At 39.6% G+C, this 19,888-nt stretch overlaps 1 protein-coding gene across 2 annotated transcripts in view; it reads left to right on the forward strand.

The window, feature by feature from the left end:
* The first annotated feature begins 962 nt into the window (after positions 1-962).
* Positions 963-19,888, forward strand: part of LOC133801339 (probable LRR receptor-like serine/threonine-protein kinase At1g29720) — a 50,475-nt gene continuing 31,549 nt past the window's right edge. For both annotated transcript variants that reach the window (XM_062239514.1, XM_062239515.1), the window contains exons 1-2: positions 963-1,121; positions 1,314-1,355. In XM_062239514.1, the coding sequence (XP_062095498.1) occupies positions 1,019-1,121; positions 1,314-1,355 (145 nt within the window). In that variant the 5' untranslated portion in view covers positions 963-1,018. The remainder of the gene's footprint in view (positions 1,122-1,313; positions 1,356-19,888) is intronic.

The following is a 19,888-nucleotide window of genomic DNA, read 5'->3' on the forward strand; positions in this document are numbered from 1 at the left end:
GAAGAGATTTTAGACGGTCATATCATCATTAATTTTTACTAATTAAGTAGTTAAGAAGTAGAATTAGAATTAATTACTGTTATTATAATTATTAATTAATAAAAAAAATAAAATAAATTAGGTTAATGGAGAAAATAAATAGGGTGGCTTAAAGATATTTTAGAGTAATACATCATCTGCTTAATGCTATTCATTATATAAATATAGGGGAATTCTCCTATAGGGGCTTCACTTTAAGTCTTACCGGTTGGGCTCTCAGTGTTCACGACCCGTGAACCGTTTTTGGCGCGATTTTTTTTACCGTATATATTGTAGCTATTTAGAGCATTCTGCAAATTTTCAGAAAATTCCGAATAGTTTACAGTACCAAAAACTATATTAAAACATGTTGTTGCACGCGTGACTATTTTTTTTTTTATGCGCGTAGAAAGCAACATGTTTGAACCTAGTTTTCGGTACTGTAAACTATTCGGAATTTTCTGAAAATTTGTAGGATGCTTTAAATCGCTACAATATACACAATCATAAAAAAAAAATTGCGCCAAAAACTATTCACAAGTTGAGAACACTAAGAGTCTCATTCCGGTAGGACTTAAAGTGAAACTCCTATAAAAAAATTGTCACATAAATGTATATAGATATTGGTAAATATATACTGTATATCCTTGAAAATTGTTGGGGTTTAATTGGGTCTACATCGCCCGAGCTACCTTATCTTTGAGAAATTTCTTGTATTTAAAAAATGTTGTAATACACAATTAAATTTCTGAATTTTCCATGGAGTGGGTCCCCTGCCTACGGTATATGTGAACTGGAATGTCATCACACATTGAATTTCTCTACCATTATCATCTGCCATTGTTTTCTAAGTTTTGATTGGTAGAATAATTCAAATGTGTCAATACGATGGAAAACTCATCTTTATAGATTAGTCATAATAAAAATGCCATAATAATCAACTCTAAAAACGAAAAAAAAAAAAGAAAAAACTATTCTCGTAAAGTGTTTCCCAAACATCATGACTGGTTTCTACAACTCGCGGTGGTGTCTATTTTGGTTCCTCTTCTGGAGTATAGCTTGTTTTGGCTTATTTGGACTACCTTTGCACTCTGATGTTGAAGGTTAGTAGTAAGTAGAGGATTACGGAGCTTACATATTAATACATATGTATATATATTTATAAATTTTAATACTGAATTCAAATTAGAATAATGAAAAAAACTAATCTCGAAAAGTGTTTTCCAAACATTATGATTGCTTTGCTTTCTACAATTCGCGGTGGTGTCTATTTTGGATCCTCTTCTGGAGTGTAGCTTGTTACGGTTTATCTGCAGCACCTTTGCACCCTGATGAAGGTTAGTAGTATGTACTGGACTACAAGCTTATATATATATAGATATATATTTTTTTAAATTATAAACAAATTTAATAATATTAAATAATAAAATGATATTAAATTTTAAACTTAACAGTATTTTTAATTATTTAATGAATAATATAAGAAATTATATATAGTAACAAAATTTTATTTTAAAAAAATATATAAAATTATTGAGTGATAAAACCTATTTTTATTCAAAATAAAGAAAAATGATTCACCATATTTTAAATATATTGTATGTTTATTTTTAAACATATACGTATATATAACTATTATAAAATTATTTATTAATAAATATCTTATTTAAATTTAAAATATATATTATATACCTATAATATATTTTATTTTTGAACATATACGTATATACATAAATAATTATTGGAAAATTAGTTATTAACAAAAAACTTATTTAAATTTTAAAATATATATTTTAAATATATTGTAAATATATTATATACCTATAATATATATGTGTATATTTAAAAATAAATATATTATATATATACATAATAATTAGAAAATTATTAAATTTAAATCAACTTTTTAAATGTGTTGTATAGGTATAAAATATTTATTTTCAACACAAATTTTAGAATATTTTCGACCCTTAAATATTTTTATCTCAAAATCCGTTTATCTTTCAGCCATAAAACTTTAATCACAAATTCATAACAAACATATACATTTTTTTTGGAATTTATTAACGAAAATAACAAACGCGTTTATATTTTTCATCACTTACTAGATACAAGCAACGTGCAATATACACGTTTGTTTAGTTTTATTTATAGAATTTATTAATTATTTTTATTAAATTTATATTAATGTCATATAAATTTCAAATAAATATCCTATTTTAATTAAATAATTTATTTATTTTTGTTTAAGTTTATGTTTGTTCTAGTTTTTTAATTTTGGAGTGACAACAAAAGATTATATATTATATGTTTAATGTAATATTAAATATTATACGTGAATATTAAATTTAAGTTTCTTGATAATTTAAAAAAAAAAAATTTGTTGCTAATTGATAGTAGATTATATTATATGTTTAATATGATATTATTCTAATAAGTGAGTTTAAGTTTAATTAAATTTTATTTAAGTTATAAACGTATGATTTTATTATTTTTAAATAATTATCATTGTAAACTATCTAAAAAATATTCTATTTTAATTTGTTTAATTATTTATTATTTTTAAATGATTATCATTGTAAACTATCTCAAAAATATCTTACTTTAATTTTTTTTAATATTTATTATTTTTAAATAATTATCATTGTAAAATATCTAAAAAATATCTTATTTTATTTTATTTAAGCTTAAGTGTTTAAGTTTAATTGAATTTTATTTAAGTTATAAAACATATGATTTTATTATTTTTAAATAATTATCATTGTAAACTATATCAAAAATATCATATTTTAATTTGATTAATTATTTATTATTTTAAAATAATTATCATTGTAAAATATCTACAATATCATATTTTATTTTTTTTAATTAATTATTTTATTTTATTTAAGTTATAAAACATGTAATTTTATTATTTTTAAATAATTATCATTGTAAAATATCTAAAAAATATCATATTTTAATTTGTTTAATTATTTGTTATTTTTAAATAATTATCATATGATAAACTATCTCAAAAATATCTTATTTTAATTTGTTTAATTTTTTATTATTTTTAAATAATAACCATTCGACGAAAGGGACCAAAAAGCCATTCTTCATATACCTCAACTCAAATATTCTATTTTAATTTTTTTTATTATTTTTTTAATTTTATTTAAGTTTAAGTGTTTACAAACTACCGTTAAATATAAGAATATTCCGTTAAAGTTAACATTAAAAAAAATAAAAAACTGTTAAAACCAACAAATCACGGTCCACCTGGTTTCAACAAAATCTAGCAATCGGGCAAGTGACCAGGCTATGAAATATTGTCTCACCTCTCCAACCTTGTTTTCCAAGCATGGCTAAATTAAAGTCCCGAAGATGCCGAAAATCCATACCTCTAGTATGCTTATGCTTGCTCAGTTTCTCCCAGCTCAACCAAAGAATTCCCCAACCACTTCCTTTACTAGGGCCCCACCAAAACTTGCACATTAACCTCTCAATATCAGAACAAAGGCTAATAGGCAGTAAGAAGACACTCATTGCATAAGAGGGGCGGGATTGAGCAATAGATTTTAGAAGAACTTCCTTTCCAACCCTTGTGAGAAGCATTCCATCCCAACTGAGCACTCTATGTTGAACTCTGTCCTTTAAAAACCCCAAAATTGTCTTTTTATTTCTTCCAATGAGGCTCGGCAGACCCAGACATAGGTTGTTCGCATTGGCTTCCTACATTCCCATACTAGCACAAATCCTAGCCTGAGTGCTACAATCAACATTAGCACTAAAAAACACTGAGGACTTGGAATAGTTAACTCTTTGACCAGAGGCTTTTTGGAATTTTTGGAGCAGCTCAACCACATTACGAGCCTCAGTATCAGAAGCTCGACAGTAAAGGTAACTATCATCAGCAAAGAGCATATGGGAAATAGTAGGGGCACCTCTAGCAACACGACATCTGTGTATCCAACCTTTCTCCTCATATCTTATGAGCAAAGTAAAGAACCCTTCAGTACAAAGAATAAACAAATAAGGAGAAAGCGGGTCCCCTTGTCGGAGGCCACACGAAGGAATAATAGGCCCTATAATCCTACCATTATGCACCATTCTATAGATAACCAAAGAAGCACAAAGGTAGATGAGTGATGGACCCAAAACAGGTATGTTTTAAAAATTTCTACTCGCAAGCGCACGAATCGTATATGGAATATAGTGTTCGTGTAAGCACGAGATCGAACCCAAATGAGTTGTCTAAAATAAAAAAGAAAACTATTTTAAACCAAAATTAATAAATTCTAACATAGCTCCAAAGATTAATGAGAATTTGTAACAATAAAAATAAAATAAAAGATAATAATAAAGATATTGAAGACAATATATATAACATAAATTAATAATAGAAATCAAGATGGTAGAAGAAAGATTATTAAGATAATAGAATCCATAAAATATAAGTTCAATAATATTTATAAGTACATTGATTTCCAAGTTTTAGTAATAGTAGAAATTAATCAAACCATCACTTATTCAAATTTGATATTCTATTTAAGCACAAGTTTTTTATAAAAATATAGGATTTATCTTCACTTTTAAAATTATAATTTCAAAGCATTTAGTGTAAATCAATCTAATGAAATAACAAATAAATCAATGAACATTATTTATAAGGCAAAACATAATATTTTTGTTCTAAGCATGGATGTGTACAATTTAATGACACATCTTACACAAAAAATATTATGTTTTTGCACTAATGAAGAAAAAAGTGTAAATATGTGCTAACAATCCAAAATACATGATATTTAAGATGAAAGAAGATATTTGAAGAAGAAAATCCATAAACTTTATTGCACAAAATGGGAAATCAACACACAACATAAATACTATCTAGTTACATATTGTTTCATCATCACCTTAATAATCTTAAAAAGATTAGAAACTCATAACTAGAATAGCAAATACAAACTAAAAATTACAAACATAAATAGGAAAATTTGGAGGAGAAACCCTCAAATTTTTCCTCTAAAAACTCATAGGAAAAATGACCAAAAAGAAGAAAACGATGAAGAGAATTAAGAGGTTTTGAAAGTGTAGAACTTGTGGTATGGTAACCTCTCCCCTAAAATGAGCCACCCTAAATGGTCTTGAAAGTTCTCTATTTATAGCCAAAATGAGAGTATTAAAATAATCAATTTAAATTAATAATAATATGGGTAAATTATAGAGTGTAATGATGATTTTTGGGTAAAATGTGTAGAAAAATTTGGGTAAAAAAAATGGTATTTTTAGACATAAGGGGACAAGGGGACAAAAGAATTTGTTGGGCTCAAAAATGCACAAAGGTGGCAAGGAGGAGCCGAGTGAAGCTGGCGTTGGCACATGGAGGCAGGCAATTGGTGCTGGTCGAATGGGTGGTTTATTGGAGCTGGCTGCTGAAAGGGTGCATCAGGTGGAACCGTGGGCTGGGAAGCAGCTGGATCAGTGGGTCTCATAATGTAGCAGTGGCCCAAGCATGGGAGGCAGTAGACTGATTGTGGGCTTCGAGTGAGGCTTGGGCCTTTAGCTTTTCAGAAATGTCATATTGTCCTTATTTTTTTCAGCTTTAATTCTTGTAAATGCCACATTTCCTTCATTTTTCTTTCTTTTCAAGAGCAAAAGTGTCATAAATTCCCTACAAAATAAATATAAATAAATCATAATAAAATATTTTCAATTATAAAATAAATCAATTTAATTCTTTAAAAATATTAATTATAACTTAATTCAATTTAACATTTAGTTTCAATAAAACACACATTTTTTACTTCTAACTAAACACACTAATTTAAATAATTAAACTACAACAAAATAAGTATAAAAACACACAAAAGTATATAAAATCATCATAAGACTAATAAATTCAAAATTACTTAAAAACTTAATAAATTAATTAAAAACTCAAGAACTAAGCAGTAATTAGCATATAAAAGATGGTAAAATAACTCTATTTTGTAGAGTTATCAATGAGTTGAATCCATCGATCTGCAAAACCCATCTTCTGCATAACAACTGTCAAGGAAGACCATTCAACCTAGTCGTAAGCCTTGCTCACATCCAATTTTAACGCCATAAAGCCTTTCTTTCCAATAGACTTTCTCTTGAGAAAATGGAGAACCTCAAAAGAAAGCATGATGTTATCCAAAATGAGTCTACACAGAATAAAAGCACTCTGCGAGTCAGAGATAAGCAGCCCCAACACACTCTTCAACCTATTAGCCAAGACTTTAACAACCACCTTATAAATAGCATTGCACAAAGAAATAGGCCAAATATCACCCATAGAACAAGGATTACACTTCTTTGAGATAAGAACAATGTTAGAATCATTTCAGAGATCAGGAAAAGAACCGGTAGAGAAGACCTATTTTACCTCCACTATCACATCTGAACCAACAATATGCCAAAATTTATGATAAAAGCTGGATTTAAACCATCCGGACCAGGAGCTTTGTCAGGATGCATTTGGAATAAAGCATCATTGACTTCTTGGTCAGAAATAGGCCAAAGCAGCTCCATATTATGGGTATCAGTGAGCATCGAAGGGATAAAAGATATAATCTCTGTCGCTTAAGAGCCTTCAGTACTTCACTATGACATCATCCAGCCCTTGATTCCAATCCACCCAAACTCCCTCATCCGTTTGCAACCTATGGATCGTGTTTTGCCTTCTCTGAGCGGAAGCTACTACATGAAAATACTTAGTATTTTGGTCTCCTTCCTTCAACCAAAGGTGCTTTGAACGTTGTCGCCAAAAGATCTGTTGCTGGTGAAGTATATTGCATAGCTCTTTTCTGGGCTTCCTAGTACTTCTAGATAGCATGAACATCTCTTCTTTGCTTCAACCTGCAAATTATAGTTTTGAACTTTTGAATTTACTCCTTTAAAACACCTGTCACACCTTTACCCCAACTAGCCAAGTCATTACAAAATCGAGATATCTTTTGATTCATAGCATAATTTGTTGAGATTGGTTAAATACATGGTGGAATTGTTCAGGCACGAAGATGTCCTAAAAAAATAATGATTTCACAACATGCGAAAGTTGACTTTGAGTATACATATTTTTCAATCAACTTTTTGTGTCCAAAATATTTATTTGGAGTATATAAGAGTACCCAAGAAATTTGGGAGCATTTGGAGGTGTTTTGAGACACCTCTTGAAGTCGTATTACAGAAGCGTCGACGATAGGTTGCCTGGGCTAAAAAAGACCTAGAAAGACAAACCAGGTGATGCATTGCTGGGCCTTGGACAACGCATCCCCTGATAGGCAATGCATCGCCTAGTGCCAGGCGACGCGTCGCCTGGTCTATTACGGAGTGTCCGTATGGTTACGTGTTTAACTCCAAAACTTAACTTTAAATGCTCTAATCTTATTGATTGAGTCTAATGAGGGTCCTATACTATTAAGGGGTCTAAATGAGTTAATTGGTGAATTGATCACTCACTCACCTCTCTCTCTCTCTCTCTAAAAGAAGAACTATCTCTCTAGCTCTCTAGCTCCAAGATTACTAGTTTTCTCCAAGATCTTCATCAAGAAAGCTTGGCTTGTATGAAGGATCAAGGCTTCTGAATCCCAATCTAATGCAATTGTTGTAGCTTCAAGCATCTTTATAGAGAAGGCTAGGAATAAAGATTTTTGAGCAACAAACCTTCATTTGTGTCCAGCCTTATAACTTTTGTATTTCTCATAAAATCATAGCTTTGTGATTTATGTTCTAAGGGTTGTTATTAAAGAAAGGTCCACTCTACACTTTGATCTTATTTATGTTATCTTCATTCTAAGTTCATGTTATATTCATTTAATCTTTAAGTTTCAATATTTGCATTCATAGTTTGAATATGTTTCTTTAAGTTTGAAAATTTGCTTTCATACTATGAATATGGTTCTTGATTAGTCTCTAGGATTTGAAATATTGAATTAACTCCCTTCATTCATTGTTGAATCATAAAGTATAAGCCTTATATTCCCAACATAATTACCGTATATAAACCAGCTAGAAAGAACAATTTGGTAACACATGGGTTCCTTTAGCCAAACATTTTCAAAGCAGGATGGCTTGTATACTTGAGAGTGATTTGTAGAACTTGGCTCCAAAAAAATAAAAATAAAAATTGGGCAATGGTCCGAAGTGGAAACCTCAAGATTGGTCAACTTAGCCATAGAAAACAAAGACATCCAAGAGTGGGTCACAAGGGCTCTGTCTAAACGAACTTCAACCTACCAAATATTACCTCTACCTCTTTCCCACGTAAAGGGATGACCATTCAGCTCCAAATCCACAAGGTCACACTCAAAACCAACTCTTTTGAAGCCATCAATCAACCTATTTGGATATGGACGCCACCACTTCTTATCATCTTGGCTAAGAACATTGTTGAAGTCCCCTATCAAACACCACGATAAGAAGGAGTTGGAAGCAAGAGTTTGAAGAAGAAGCCAAGTATTTTATCTTAACGCCCTATTAGACTCCCCATAAATCTCAGTAAGCCTCCACTATTCCAAACTATTCACCTTAGTAACCAAATCAATGTGATTCTGAGAGTGGCTAAGCAATCGTGCATCATCCTTGTGGCACCAAAGCATGGCCAACCCACCACTTCTCCCTTTTGGTGGGTTTCATAGGTCGGGGTGTGTGGGTTTGTAGGGATGAAGCATGGTGGCTGTGGTGGGGTTGATAGTTTGGTGGTGGTGGTGAATTTAAAATATGGTGGGTTCTATGATACAGTGACAAATATGAAGATCATGGTAGGAGTGGGTTATAGTTTTGTGGTGGTGGTAGGTGTGAGGTTGAGATATGATGGTCACAGTGGTGTGATGGGGAAGATGTTGGTGGGGGGTGACGGTATCGAGAAGAAGACGAGGATGAAAATGGAGATGGTGATAGATGGTAATAGTGAGAAGAGAATGGGGAAGACCACCGTTGGTGGGCACTCCACCTTTGATAATCACTTTTCCGATCGGATGAATCTCTAACTCTTCTAGATCGATCTTGAGCTAAATCTCTCATTCACATCCTTTGATGTTTTTTATTCGCTCAAAAGAATCTTGCTTCATGTTCTTCGACATAAAAATGACTCCCAATGCCATCCATGGCTATCGTACCTCTCGGGAAAAGACTGAGGCTCTGAATACCAATTGATGCAGCATATTGGATGGTTGAGCAATGCTTGTTAGAGAATATGTATTATTCAATGGATTATATAAAATCAAGATACAACTCTAAGCAAGAATATAGTAGACAAGGTATTTTATTAAAATAAATATTACAACTCAATTGCTAAAATTATAAGTAAATAGAGAGATGTAGAAGAAGTAGAAGAGTAGAAGATTACAAACTCAAAGAAAAATAGTACATGTAAATATAAAGACCAAAGAAGATCATGAAATATGAAATAAGTACTGTTGTACCCAGTTTTCGAGCCATGTTAAATATGACCTCGAAAGCTGGGTTCGCAGCAAATGAACTCGTACAATTTGAGGTATGCTCCAGGATTAAATATCGAGCCTGAAAAACTGAGACGACCTCGATTGTGGTGACCTCGAAATATTTATGATCTCGAAAGGCAGCTCCTAGACGCATCTGTCCTCAGGGATGACCTCGGATCAGGAGTTCCGAGCCTGACGTGTGTACGATCTCGAAAGCCATGTGACCTCGGGAGATGTCATTAGCTCGAAAGCTGATGAGAAACCTGGGAGGCTAAGGTCTTGGAGATACAAGATTTTGAATATCTATAAGTGTTATCCTCAAGGGACGCAGTTTGCCTTTATTGTTGTAAATCCCATAATATCATGGGATATTATTTGGTTAGTTATACGCCCCCTGGTCTTCAGGGGACGTTTCCTTTTATATCTGATTATAGGCATTTAAAGCCATTTATTTTATTTACACAAAAAGAGTAACTACCCAAAATATGTGGGATAGTATTCTGCAGCCTTCTCTATAAATAGAGAGGTCATGCACCACTGTAAGGGGGCGAAATTCTGAACTTTGAGAGAAAAATCTGAAGAATTCATGCTTAAGAATTTTCAGAGATAATCTTGAGTTTAATAACAGAGACTCGTGGACTAGGCAGATTTAACTGCTGAACCACGTAAAAATCGGGTGTTTGTATTGTCATATTTTAATTGGCCATTATCAGTTATTGTTTACGTGCTCTCCTTTCACTGTTGACGAAAAATGGCGTCAACAGTTTGGTGCTTTCATTGAGAACCTTAAGCATTCATCCCTGAGAAAATCATGGCCACAAACAATCAGAACACACCTGAAGAAAATTACCCAAGACGTCTTGGAAAACAGCCAATGGAGAATCCGGATGTTGAAGAGAGAAGTGGGTCTTCTGATTCCCGGGGACCACCTCCTCCACCAAGAGATGAGGATATGTACTACAATCCTGAGCGGTACGCTCCTATTGTGGAACTTGAAAACCGGCAACTGAAGCAGCTGTTGGCAGAGGCCAACAAACGGAATGAGGAGTTGGCAAGGATAGCTGCAGAGGCGCAGGTGGCTCAGCCCCCGCCTCCGCGCGAAAACCAAGTCCCTCCTCCAAGGGACGTGCATGTTCCTCCCCGGAGGCCCCGCGGGCGTCCACGAAAGGATGCTGCCACAAGGAGGCCAACTCAACCTCCGGCACCAGCAAAGCCATCCGCTCCACCTAGGCCCCAGAGGAGTACTCGGGCTCGTGCCCCGGCTAACCCTCCTGTGGAAGTGCCTGCGGGAGCTGAGAATAACCGAACCCCTGCAGAGGCTCGGACTCAGGTACCTGGGAGCGCACCGAATGCGACTGACCCATCTCGGGGAAATTCTGGACCCTCTAGGCTGCGACAAGGGTGGCAGCCACCGTCGCCTATACGGTTCCCTCCGTCACCCATAAGATATCCTTCGCCCCCCCCGCAGGAACGCTCAACCTGTTAGAGATCAGAATGAAGGGTGTGCGGGGGAAAGACAAGGAAACAGTGAGACCTTCCAGGAGCGGAGAGGCGCCCCGTCCTAGAAAAGTCAGACGTCTCGGTCTCGCACTGTGGAGATGAGGCGACGTGGGAAAAATCCATCACGAAATAACCAAGCAATGAGTTTTACCAGTGAAGATTCTGGAGATACCAGGTCAGTCAGTAAGCATGACCGAGGTCGTAAGAATACCGGAAGCTGCAAAAATCGTCACGACCTGCGAGACCACCTGAATCAGAGTCGGGGTAATGGTGACCAAACGAATCCTGACTTGAGGAATCGCTTGAATAGGCGTAGAGACCCCTCGCGGAGACGCGAGCCTTGAATCACGATCAATGACAATCAATTCCAGACAGTACTTCCTATTGACCCAGTCCAAGAAAGAATCGATCAGCTCGAAAGAGCCTTTAGGCTTTTAAAGAATGAACGAGGAAATGGTCGATATGAGGACTCTGACGAGGAGCTCGAGCCGTTTTCTCCCCATATTTCCAACACTCAATTTCCTCAAGGGTTTAGGATCCCTCACGCCCAACATTTGAAGGAAAAACCGACCCGTGTAGTCACCTGAGCACGTTCAACACTATCATGAAAGCCAGTAACGTGGGTTATGAGCTCCGGTGCATGTTGTTTCCAACATCATTGGCAGGACCTGCCAAAAGTTGGTTCGAAAAATATAAGAGACACCCAATAACCTCATGGGAGCAGTTGTCTAAAGACTTTAAGAAGTAGTTCAGAGCAATGATGGGGGTCAGACCAGAAGCATCCACCTTAACTAACGTCCGACAACAGCCGGGCGAAACACTAAAAGTTACCTAACAAGATTCAATCTGGAAGTCGCCCGAGCTCGGGACGTAGATGACAGTGGGCACCTAATGGCTATCCGAGCTGGTGTATTACCGGGAAGTGCCCTTTGGGACGACATGCAAGGGAAACTGAAAAGGTCAATAACCGAGTTTAACAGACGAGCGCAGAGGTTTGTCAATGTAGAGGAAGCGAGGTCGACGCTCAAAGCGACTCCCCAGTCCAAAACTACAACGATAAACATCAACTCTGCCTCAACCTCGGCGGACCCAGCAGCTCCAAAGCCTACCACGGAGAACCCCTCCAAGAGAAAAAAGAACGAAGGAAGTAACCCCGAAGCTAAGGGAGGAAAGAAAAAGAAAGGGGAGAGGTATTTCTCTGTGTATAGGGTATACACCGAACTCAATGAGTCTCAGGAGAACATATACCTGGATAATGAAAACCAGGTCCCCTTTAGGCGCCCAGACCCGATGAGAAATCAAAAATCCAAGAGGGATTCCAGTAAATATTGCCGGTTCCACAGAGACACCGGGCATACAACCGATGAATGTCGACAACTGAAGGACGAGATCGAAGGGTTGATCTCGAGAGGTTACTTCCGGCATTATGTCAAAAACCAGAGTACTGGTCAGGCGGCCACAAACCAGAGAGTAGCCGCGCCTCTGACGACACAAAACAATAACTCCCGAGCTCGGGAAGAAGACAGGCCCCCGCCGATAGATGGAGCTGATGTAATAACCATCTCGGGAGGGCCTCATCTCGCAGGAGGGGGCAGGAATTCCCAAAAGAGGTATGTTAACGAGTTGAAGACAGGGGACGGGTCTCCTTATGAACCCGAACCTAGGGCACCAAAAAGCCAGAGGATTGAAACACAACCAATAACCTTCACCGAGGAAGATGCCTCCCATGTTCAGTTCCCTCATCATGATCCGCTGGTCATTACTCTTAAGTTGGCCAATAAAAGGGTCCGCCGAGTTCTCATAGATAATGGGAGCTCAGTCAACATCCTTTATAAAGCAACCCTCGAGAAGATGGGACTCTCCCTTCGCGACTTGAAAGCATGTGCAACTACTTTGTACGGCTTTTCAGGAGAAGGAACTGCCTGTATGGGATCCATCGAGCTCCCCGTGACCTTGGGAGACTATCCAGTCTCGGTGACCAAGATAATGGAGTTCGTGGTAGTAGACTTACCATCTGCCTACAATGTGCTGCTCGGGAGACCCGCCTTGGTCGGGCTGGGGGCAGTTTCATCAGTAAGGCATCTGGCCCTTAAGTTCCCGACCCCTAGTGGAGTCGGGACATTAAAAGGAGACCAATTAGCAGGGAGGGAATGCTATAGCATCTCCTTGAGGGGAAAGAAACAAACGAACGCTCAAGCACTCATTATCATACAAAACAAAGAGGGAACGGTTTTAGAAATTGACGAGGAGATTGATCCGAGGATTGAGGAGAAAGTTGACCTCGAACCTTTAGAGGAGCTCGAAGAAATTCAGCTCGAGGAAACTGATCTCTCGAAGAAGGTGAAGGTCGGAAAACACCTCCAAGACGAGGCAAAATAGCAATTAATTTGTTTTTTGAAGAAAAACCAGGATGTCTTCGCGTGGTCACACTCAGACATGGTAGGGATAAGCCCGAATGTAGCAAGCCACGCTCTAAACATAGACAAAAGCTTTCCCCCAAAGCAACAAAAGCAAAGACAGCTGGACGAAGATAGAAAGAAGGCGCTAAAGGAGGAGGTTGACAGGTTGAAGGCGAACTGATTCATTAGGGATGCCTTTTACCCTGACTGGGTAGCCAATCCGGTGTTGGTCCCAAAGCCCAATGGGACGTGGAGAACCTATATTGACTACTCAGATCTCAACAAAGCTTGCCCAAAAGACTGTTTTCCGTTACCAAGGATTGACCAGCTCGTGGATGCCACGGCGGGGCACGGCCTGATGTCGTTCATGGATGCCTATTCTGGATATAACCAGATTCCCATGCATGCCCCCGACCAAGAACATACGAGCTTCATCATGGATAAAGGGCTATACTGCTATAATGTCATGCCATTCGGGCTCAAGAATGCTGGAGCCACATACCAGTGGCTCGTAAACACGATGTTTTCATAACAAATAGGGAACAACATGGAGGTTTATGTTGATGACATGCTTGTAAAGTCTCAACTCAACAAGAACCATGTTGATGACCTTGAAGAGTGCTTTGGCGTGCTTAGGAAATACAACATGAAGCTAAATCCTCAGAAGTGCACTTTCGGGGTATCTTCAGGAAAATTTCTGGGCTTTATTGTGAACTCTCGTGGAATCGAGGCTAACCCCGACAAGATCAAGGCCCTGATTGACATGCCCTCACCTCAAAGGCACAAAGATGTCCAAAGTCTGACTGGCAGGATGGCAGCCCTAAGCAGATTCATCTCGAAATCTACGAATCGTGGTCTTCCATTTTTCAACTTACTGAGAGGAGGTAAGAAGTTTGAATGGATAGAGGAATGCGAGCTGGCCTTTCAGGAGCTCAAAAAGCACCTAGCGGAACCACCCATCCTGTCAAAACCTGAAACAGGAGAAGTATTGTACCTATACCTTTCAACCACCGAACACGCAATAAGCGCATTTCTCGTTCGAGAAGAAGAGAGGGTGCAAAGACCCGTTTACTACATCAGTAAAAGATTACTGGGGGCAAAGTCAAGATACCCATTGATGGAGAAACTCGCGCTCAGTTTAATTCATTCATCTCGAAAACTCCGCCCCTACTTTCAGGCGCATCCCATCCATGTGCTGACTGATCAACCGCTTAGGCAAGTCTTGTCTAAACCAGAAGCTTCAGGTCGACTTCTTAAATGGGTTGTTGAGCTCGGATAGTTCGAGATCACCTACCACCCGAGAACGACCATTAAGGCACAGGCATTGGCGGAATTTATAGTGGAATGTACTAGTATAGCTGACAACGAGGTAATAACCACGGCCCATGAGCTGTGGAAACTTTACGTTAACGGCTCGTCAAATGAAAATAATGCAAGGGCAAGGGTCATTTTGGTTATCCCCGCAGGAAGCAGATTTCATTCTTCCCTAAGATTTGACTTCAAAGCGTTGAATAATGAGGCCGAATACGAGGCTTTGCTCGCGGGACTTCGTATAGCTAAGGAGCTCAAAGCTAAAGCTATACATTGCTACAGTGACTCCCAGCTCGTGGTTAATCAAATCCTAGGAGAATACCAAGCTCGTGGCACTAGAATGGCAGCTTACCTGGAAAAGGAAAAATCTTCATTGGAGTATTTCGAGTTTTATGCAATCGAACAGGTTCCCCGAGAACGGAACTCAAATGCAGATGCCTTAGCTCGACTCGCCACATCCGTCGAAAATGAAGAGCTGAATGTTGTACCCATAGAACACCTATCAGTACCTGGCATTAACGAGCCAGAAGAGGAAGATGTGTGTATGATCGAGACAGAGCCGACCTGGATGACCCCGATAGTTGATTATCTCGAAAATGGAACTCTTCCAAAAGATCGGAACCAGGCTCGAAAGTTGATGTATCAACTTCCCCGTTACACCATTTTGGACGGAAAGCTATACTGAAGGGGATATTCCATGCCATTACTTAGGTGCGTAACCCCTTCCGAAGTTAAGAAAATCATTGAAGAAATTCATGAAGGGTTCTGCGGAGACCACACCGGGGGGCATAGCCTGTCCAAGAAGATCATACGCCAGGGATATTTCTGGCCAACAATTAAAACGGATTCTTTCGAGTATGTGAAGAAATGCGACAAATGCCAGAGATTCGCCACGATACCCCGAGCCCCACCATCCGAGCTGACCATGTTGACATCCCCATGGCCTTTCGCGGTATGGGGCATCGACCTCATAGGATCTTTCCCGACTGGCAAAGGAGGAGTGAAATATGCTGTGGTCGCCGTGGATTACTTCACAAAATGGACGGAGGCTGAACCGTTGGCAACTATAACCTCAAAGGAGATCCTTGATTTCGTTGTAAAGAGCATCGTGTGCCGATACGGAGTGCCGAGAAAGATCGTATCCGACAACGGAACCCAGTTCGATTGAGACTTGCTCACCAACTTTTGTGAAAAGAACGGTATAATAAAGAGTTTTTCATCAGTAGCTCACCCTCAAGCGAATGGCCAGGTCGAAGCTGTGAACAAAACTCTCAAAAGTTCTTTAAAGAAAAAGTTGGAAGAAGCAAAGGGACGGTGGCCCGAATAATTTCCCCAAGTCCTTTGGGGATACAGGACCACAGCTCGAACCTCAACAGGACATACCCCGTTCTCTCTAGCATACGGCTGCGAGGCAATGTTGCCTATTGAGGTAGAGATCCCAATGATCCGAACTCAGATTTACGATCAAAGTTTAAACCACACTCAGCTCGAAGAAACCCTAGACTTGATTGAAGAAAAAAGAGAAGAGGCTCAGCTGAGAAATGCTGCCTACCAGCAACGAACTACCAGATATTTCAACAAGAGGGTTCGAGATCGAAAGTTCGGTATGGGAGATCTGGTGTTGAGACGCGTATTCTTGGCAACTCGAGATCCAGCAGCTGGAGTGCTCGGACCGAACTGGGAAGGACCGTACCAGATAGAGACAATCATCCGTCCTGGTGTGTACAAACTTGCGAGATTGGACGGGAGCCTAGTACCACGAGCATGGAATGGCGAACACCTTAGACCTTACTATCAGTAGTGTAGGAAAAGTGTTGCCTATAACCATGAGTTTCTATTTGTATTAGTTTGTTTGCTTTTTGATTACCATCAAATAAAGCTTTATTTCATTCAGTATATTATCTCTTTTTATTTTTTATTTTTGCAATCTCTCTTAATTTAATAACCTATGGTCACACTCATAGGATATTAAGGGGGCATCATTGGTATATATACCATCAGCTTAAAATATAAAAAATATATGAAGCATTTGGATATAACCAGATGCGCGAGCTTAGATAGTTCAGACATAACCGAATTATCAAAAATAAAGTATTTGGATATAACCAGATACGCGAGCTTAGATAGTTCGGACATAACCGAATTATCAAAAACCGAAAACGTTTGGAGTCAACCAGATGTGCAAAATTAACAGGTTTGGAACAAACCAGCCAAAAAACTAATCGATGATAAGTAGGAACCTAAACCTACTTCGAGATAAATCGAGAACGAGGCTGGAATGTCTTAAAGAAAAATAGTTTCGAACTCTTAACCTTGGAGCAAAGACTGAGGATGAGGAAAAGTGACTAAGCAAAAAATATATAACCAAATCATTCACATTACGTACCATATAAGTACTTTTGGGTTCATGGTTAAAGTAATATCCGACTTTGAAAAATAACGAGGTCGGAAGCGGATAATTTGAACAAACTGTGCATGAATGCATTGAGCTTCGAACCTAAATCCACAATATGTTTGTATGAATAAATAAACATAAATGATTCATCCATAAAAAATGTGCAAAATATTTCGAGCCAAGAAATGTAAAGCATATATAAGTAATATTTAAAGAAATTGTATCGGCCCCGTGGGCATAAATTAAAATAATTACAAAAATAAGGGGACGCAACCCCAATAGATGGTTTCCCCGAGATCAGATTTAAGGAAGAGGAGTCTCCTTGGCCTTCTCAGCATCAGTAGCACCGGATTCCTCAAGACGAATAGCATGGCTGTCCTCCTGGGCTCCCTCCGAAACGGCCTCCCGAGCAGCCTTTTCCTTCTCGAGCTGAGCAGCCTCTTCCTTCTCGAGTCGAGCATTCCACCTGTCAAGAAGTGTCGCCTCGTGAGGACCTAAGAAGATGGTGTCCAGATCTTCATTATAGGCCCACATTCAGTACATGGCCGAGTCAACCGCTTGATCCTTCTTCTCTTTGTACTCAGCAAGGAGACGAGCTTTTTCATCCTCCATGATGTCAAAGGTGACAGCCTTTTCCTCTTCAAGCTTCTTGTTGGTCTCCTGGAGCTGGGTGATCTCCTTCTTATGCTCCTCGAGCTTAGTTTTCAGCTTCTCGAGCTCGGTGGCCATGTCCTCACGTTCCTTGGCTCCTGCCTCAAGCTTCGCATTCGCTGCCTTCAGATCATCGCTCGCTTTGAGGTGGAGATCCTTCGCCTCTTGAGCATGAAACTGGCTCGAATGAATCTCATTGTTCAACTTGTAATTGAGCTGGGCGGTAAAGGCAAGAGACTGAAAAAGAAAAAGTCATCATTAACACCAAGTCTGTGTGATTATAACCAAGAAGAAGGACTATAGAAGGATACTTATCGCGGCAGCGAGCTCGATACTCTTCTCATAGAGGACAGTGCAGTCTTGGGTATCGTTCAAGCATTGCCATTGGGGAGTCTCGAGACTGCCAAAGCTCTGGCCAATCCAGGACATAACATCCGAGACCAGCGTAGATCCATGGGACCCAGCGGCATTGTCGACCACATATGCATCCATGTGGGTGGAAACTGATAGCTTCTGAGCTCGAGAAGCAGAAGGCCTTCTAGAAGGCGGACCTAAGGATGACTGAACCACCACAGGAGGTCGGGACTCAACCATAACGGAGGGACCGACCAGCGAAGTCGGCGCCACTGCAGAGGCAACGACCTGCGAGGACGGCGCCGTTGTGGAAGCGCCGGCCTGGGAAGTCGCCGCAGCGATGGAGCTCGAAACCGGCGGAGCAGGAGGAGGGGTTTTCTTGGACCTCTTGGGGCCCTTTCCCGGCCGGTCGGTCTTCAGCGACCCCGCTCTGGGACGCTTGCTCCTCTTGGCGCCACCACTTTTGATGATGTTGTCGAGGTCGGAGTCCATCTTGCCTGCACAAGTCACAACACAGAGTGAGTTAATAAAAGAGAAGCATACAAGTTGTTTCAGTATCACAGACATATAAAGTGATGATAGAAGAAACCTAACTGGAACTCTCCCCCGAGCTCGAGCTTGGGGACCATGAAATTCCCCCGTCTTCAGAGGAGGCGGGGGGAGTGTCTTCCCTATATGTGGGTGATAACCTCGAAAGGTCCCTATAATCGTTGGTACCGTACTGAACAGCTATCCCGTTCCACACCTCGTCCGTGGTATACATGGTGTCGTATTTCCCGAGCCCACTATCAAACCTATGGACACAGTCATCTACCCAACTCCATATGTAGAAGTGGTATCTATCCTGTGGGCATGAGACTAACCTATTGGGCTTATGTTTTAGCAAGGTGGGGGACCACATTCTCGAGGTAGGGAGGACTTTACCTTCATCCGAATCTGAGCTCGAGGCTTCATCATTAGCCTCATTCCCCGACAGCGGACTCCTCAGGCGAACTGGAAGTGGCGGCCTTGTTTCTCTCCTCGGAGGAAGGGCGCCTGTGGGCAGGGGCACCTGCTCTCAGTGTTCATATTTTTTATTGGACCAGTCAAAGGTGGACTGGCCCTCCCCCAAAAGTCCGCACTTCCGGAGCCTATCCTCGTGTAAAAGGTATAAGAGAGACCTCCTGCCATGGGGGAGTTGGAGCAGGGTCTCTCTATGCTCCTTCATTGTCTCGTCAGGAGTGGGACGCTGAAAATTGGCTGAAAGACAAGACATATTTCTACTAAGTATGGATCTAAGAGCTAAAATCTCTAGCACAGAAATAAAGATAACAAGAATACTTACGAATCCGCCTGAACGAGTAGTGTCGAGACGGGGACAGACCGTCTGTCCAGAAGAAGGCCCTTTTGAAATAAGGCGGATGATTGGAAAGATCTTCAAAGACCTTCTTCTCCTTGGGATAGCTCGAGAGATAATAAAAGCCATCCCCTCACCGAGCTCGGGAGGGGTTACTTTTCAGACAAAAGAGATACAAAATCTCTTGAGGCGAAGGTCCTTTCCACCCCATCTCGTGGTATAAGGACCTCAGGGCAGACAGCACCCTGTAAGAATTGGTGTTGAGTTGGAACGGGGCCAACCCAACGAAATCCGTGAAGTCCTTGAAAAAAGACTTCAAGGGCAACAGTGCTCCCGCCCTCATGTGTTCCTGGCTCCACGCCGCGTACTTCAACCTGGCGTCATGACCCCGAGGGGCGAAACAGCTTCGTTCATGGTCGGCCGGAGCTCGACACTTCAAGGAGCCTAACAGGCCGAGGCCGTGGAAAGCCAG

The sequence above is a fragment of the Humulus lupulus genome, chromosome 9, assembly GCF_963169125.1.
Source record: "Humulus lupulus chromosome 9, drHumLupu1.1, whole genome shotgun sequence".
NCBI lineage: Eukaryota > Viridiplantae > Streptophyta > Magnoliopsida > Rosales > Cannabaceae > Humulus > Humulus lupulus.